The sequence below is a fragment of the Malurus melanocephalus genome, unplaced genomic scaffold (genome assembly GCF_030028575.1).
Source record: "Malurus melanocephalus ecotype Western Australia unplaced genomic scaffold, MMel_1.1 scaffold_865, whole genome shotgun sequence".
In the NCBI taxonomy this organism is placed as follows: Eukaryota; Metazoa; Chordata; class Aves; order Passeriformes; family Maluridae; genus Malurus; species Malurus melanocephalus.
This window is the reverse complement of record NW_026624097.1, coordinates 76,535-80,664: the sequence shown is the minus strand read 5'-3', so window position 1 is coordinate 80,664 and position 4,130 is coordinate 76,535. Positions and strand designations below refer to the sequence as shown.

At 60.6% G+C, this 4,130-nt stretch overlaps 1 protein-coding gene across 1 annotated transcript; it reads left to right on the top strand.

Moving 5' to 3' along the window:
- Positions 1-182: 182 nt before the first annotated feature.
- SF3B4 (splicing factor 3b subunit 4) lies at positions 183-3,883 on the top strand. Its single transcript, XM_057385776.1, has 5 exons — positions 183-569; positions 928-1,470; positions 1,610-1,804; positions 2,792-2,962; positions 3,423-3,883. The coding sequence occupies exons 1-5, from the start codon at positions 536-538 to the stop codon at positions 3,605-3,607; spliced, it is 1,128 nt and encodes a 375-aa protein (XP_057241759.1). The 5' UTR covers positions 183-535; the 3' UTR covers positions 3,608-3,883.
- Positions 3,884-4,130: the final 247 nt, after the last annotated feature.

Below are 4,130 nucleotides of genomic sequence, written 5' to 3'. Positions count from 1 at the left end.
GGGGACTGGGGGGAAATGATGTACCCGGGACAGGGGACAGGGGAGGATGATGTACCGGGTACCGGGGACAGGGGGCACTGGGGGGGACGCCGAGGGCACTGAGGGGGAACCTGTGGAGACCTTGGGTGTATTGGGGGCATCGGAGGGTGCTGGGGAGGATTCTGCGGGAATGGGGAGTSCTTGGTGTGTCCTGGAGACACGGGGAGGCACTGGAGGGGACTTTGGGCTTCCTGGGCACACGGAGCGGGGCGTCGGGGCAGCTCTGGAGCCATGAGGGGCTCTGGTGTCCCGAATGAAAAAGGGGGGCTTCGCCTCTTGCGTTAAGGGCTGACTGGGACGGGGCAGCTTCGAGTTCGGGACACTGACTCGAGTAGTGTCAGCTCCGAGGCCCCGTTAGGTTATCCCGCGGGTGTCCCGCCTCTGATGTGCATTCTCCACAGATGCCACGGTGTACGTGGGGGGCCTGGACGAGAAGGTCAGCGAGCCCCTGCTCTGGGAGCTCTTCCTGCAGGCCGGGCCCGTGGTCAACACGCACATGCCCAAGGACCGGGTCACGGGCCAGCACCAGGGTGAGAGAGCCCGAAATCCCAGCAAGGGGCAGAGCTGGGGGCAGGATCGGGGTATGGAAGAGGGGGATCATCTTCTCTACCTCGGGAGCTGTCGGGGCCCCAGGGTTTAAASTAAGTGGGGATTGAGTCAAGTTTTAAGTGGGGTTTAAATGAAATCAAGGGGGATTCAGTCAGTAATTAAATAGGGTTTTTAATCAGCCGGGATTTTAAATTAAGTGGGGTTTAGATCAAGTTGGGTGGTGTAGGGGTCACCCTTGTCCTGATGTCCTTTTGGGGTCCCCCATGAAGTCCCTTTGAGGTCTCTTGCCCATTCCCTGAACCCCCATCAGGGTTCCCCTGAGCCTTTGGGGTCCCACAGGGTACGGTTTCGTGGAGTTCCTGAGCGAGGAGGATGCCGACTACGCCATCAAGATCATGAACATGATCAAGCTCTAYGGGAAACCCATCCGTGTGAACAAGGCCTCAGCCCACAACAAGAACCTGGACGTGGGTGCCAACATCTTCATCGGCAACCTGGACCCTGAGATCGACGAGAAGTTGCTCTACGACACCTTCAGCGCCTTTGGGGTCATCCTGCAGACCCCGAAGATCATGCGGGATCCTGACACCGGCAACTCCAAGGGCTACGCCTTCATCAACTTTGCCAGCTTCGACGCGTCCGACGCGGCCATCGAGGCCATGAACGGGCAGTACCTGTGCAACCGCCCCATCACCGTGTCCTACGCCTTCAAGAAGGACTCCAAGGGCGAGCGGCACGGCTCGGCAGCGGAGCGGCTGCTGGCAGCCCAGAACCCCCTGTCCCAGGCCGACCGGCCCCACCAGCTCTTTGCGGACGCGCCGCCACCCCCGTCGGTGCCCACGCCCGTGGTGACGGCGCTGGGGCCCGGGGTCACCCCGCCAGGTGGGTGACAGAGCGGCCCGGGGGTGMCGGTGCTGTGTGCCCACGGTGCCTCTCACCATTGCCACCTCCCTTCCCGTTGTTCTGTGGGTTTGTTCTCCCCTCACACCGTTCCCGTTCCCGTTCCCGCTGTGTGCTGCAGGCCTGCCTCCCCCCGGCTCCTTCCCGCCGCCGGTGCCGCCGCCCGGAGCGCTGCCCCCCGGGATGCCCCCGGCCATGCCCCCCCCGCCGATGCCGCCGGGCGCCGGAGCCCCCGGACCCCCCTCGGGAGCCGCCCCCGCCGGGGGACACCCCCCGCACCCGCACCCCTTCCCGCCGGGAGGGATGCACCACCCAGGTACGGAGCGCGCTGGCAATGGGGCTGGGGCTGGGGCTGGGGGCGGCTTGTGCTGGGGATCGCGTGAGGGGATCCTCCTCCTTTCACCGTCATGAAACATGGGATTGCCATTGCTGATGGATCTGGGGAATTCAGGAAGTTATTGCTGTCTGGAGGCACCTGAGCAGGGAAAGGTGTTGSTTGCCTTGAGTTGGGAAGGTGTGGGAGATGAGGACATGGGAAAGAAGGCACATGGGAAGGCAGTGATAGAGAGGAGGAAGGCAGGAGCTAATTTTGGCATTAATAATTCAATGAAACCAGTTTTTTCCCTGATTTCCTACATTTTGGCCCTGTGGTTCTGGGAAAGAGCTGTGTCTGCATCTTAGCTCTGGGTTCAAAAGCACCAGTTTTGTGAAATGCACAATTTAATGATTCTCTGGGATTTGTTTGATCCTGTGGCTGCAGAGCCACCCTGATTAGGGAGCTTTGTGTGATCCTATTCTGGCCATGCCAGGAGCAGATGCTGCGAGGCCTGAGCAGAGCCAATTACACCTGGCCAGGGAAAACCGGGCTCGAGAGCTTCCCTGCGGAAGGAAAGAATTTTTTTTTTTCAATGGGATAAAATGGGATAATTTGGAAAAAGGAGGTTTGGGGTGTGCCTGGCTACTCCATTTGGAGCAGRGCAGCCTCTGGACTGCTCTGGGAGCTTGTGCAAAATCTCCAGYGATGGGTATTCTTTACTGTCCCAGRGCTGCACACACTCTCTATCACCTCTTTTCCCGCACACACTTGCTGTCCCATCTCTTTTCCCGCACACTTGCATCCAAGCCCTTTCCTCTTGCTGAGAAGCTCCGTGTTCCCTCCTCTTCATGACCGTTTTTGGCAGCAGAAGCCACTCTGCACCCATGTTTCCCAGACCCAGCTGGAATTCCAGACCCAGCTGGAATTTCAGACCCACTGGGTGCCCAGAGCTGCTTCCCTGCACCCCTAACTCCTGCATCCCCCTAGGAATGCCGCCGATGCAGGTGCACCACGGGCCGCCCGGGATGGGGCAGCACCACCCGGGACCCCCAGGCTCTGGAGGACAGCCACCCCCCCGGCCCCCTCCGGGAATGCCCCACCCCGGCCCACCCCCCATGGGGCTCCCACCCCGGGGGCCACACTTCGGATCTCCGATGGGTGAGTGGCATTTGTTTGGGGGGATCTACTCTGGGGCTGGGAGGAGGGAATGTGCAGCTGGGCGTGAAGAAAGACTGGAAGAACTTGGCATCCCCCACTCTGGGGTCTTCCTGGGGTTTCCTCATTGTGACATGGGACCCTGCAACCCTCCATCAGAGTCTTGACAGCTTTGGGATGGGTCTGCCCGTGGGGATCCTGGGAGGCATTTCCATTTCTGGGACCCCCACACGGAGGGAGTGTTTGCGAAGCTGGGGGCACCTGCTGGGTGGGAGGGTTGAGGGGTGCCCAATCTGCTGGGTGTTGCACCCCTGGGGGAATGTGGGGGCACCTGCTGGATGTGGCACCCCTGGTGTGGTGGATTCCTCCAGGGATGTTTGGGTTGGGGGCCACGGGCCCTGTCCAAGGGAACTTGGGGGGCTCTGCTCTTTCCCTCTCAACACTGCTGTCCCTTGTCCCACAGGTCATCCCGGGCCGCTGCCGCACCACGGCCTCCGCGGGCCCCCGCCACTGATGCCACCCCACGGCTACAACGGGCCCCCCCGCCCGCCCCCCTACGGCTACCAGAGGGTCCCACTGCCCCCCCGGCCAGCGCAGAGACCCCCTGGAGTTCCCCCCCGGGGACCCCTGCGGGGACCCCTGCCCTGAGTGCTGGGAGCCTCTCCATTCTCCATCCTCAGCTTTCCACAGCCCTTATATCAATATGCCCATTCCCACAAAGGGCTGGGGGCCATCCCCTACTCCTCCCTCCCCATTTCTTCCCCCCATTTCTTTTTATAGTGTTCATTTTCCTCACTCCCCCCCGCTCCCCAATTTCTCTCACCCTGGAAGMTTTTCCAAGCTCCTTTTTACTGGATTTGTTGGTTTTGTATGGAAAGCAGTGGCCACTCACTTGCAAATAAAGGATTTGAAAACCAAGGGGGTCCCCAGATTGGGGCTGAGGCTCTGCCTGTTTGTCACCAGCGGAGATCTCTTCCCTCCTTGGACTGTTGGGAAGAACCAGGCTGGAGGGATTTGGGGCCTGAGGAGCAGCAGAGCTAATGCGTGGTCTGATTCCTGCTCCACTCATAAGCCTGGAAGAGCTGTGTGCTCTTTTTGACTGCTCCATGGGAACTGWGAATTCTTGTTCTTGAGCCATCGCTGCCCAAATGTGGGGAGTTGAGGTTTGACT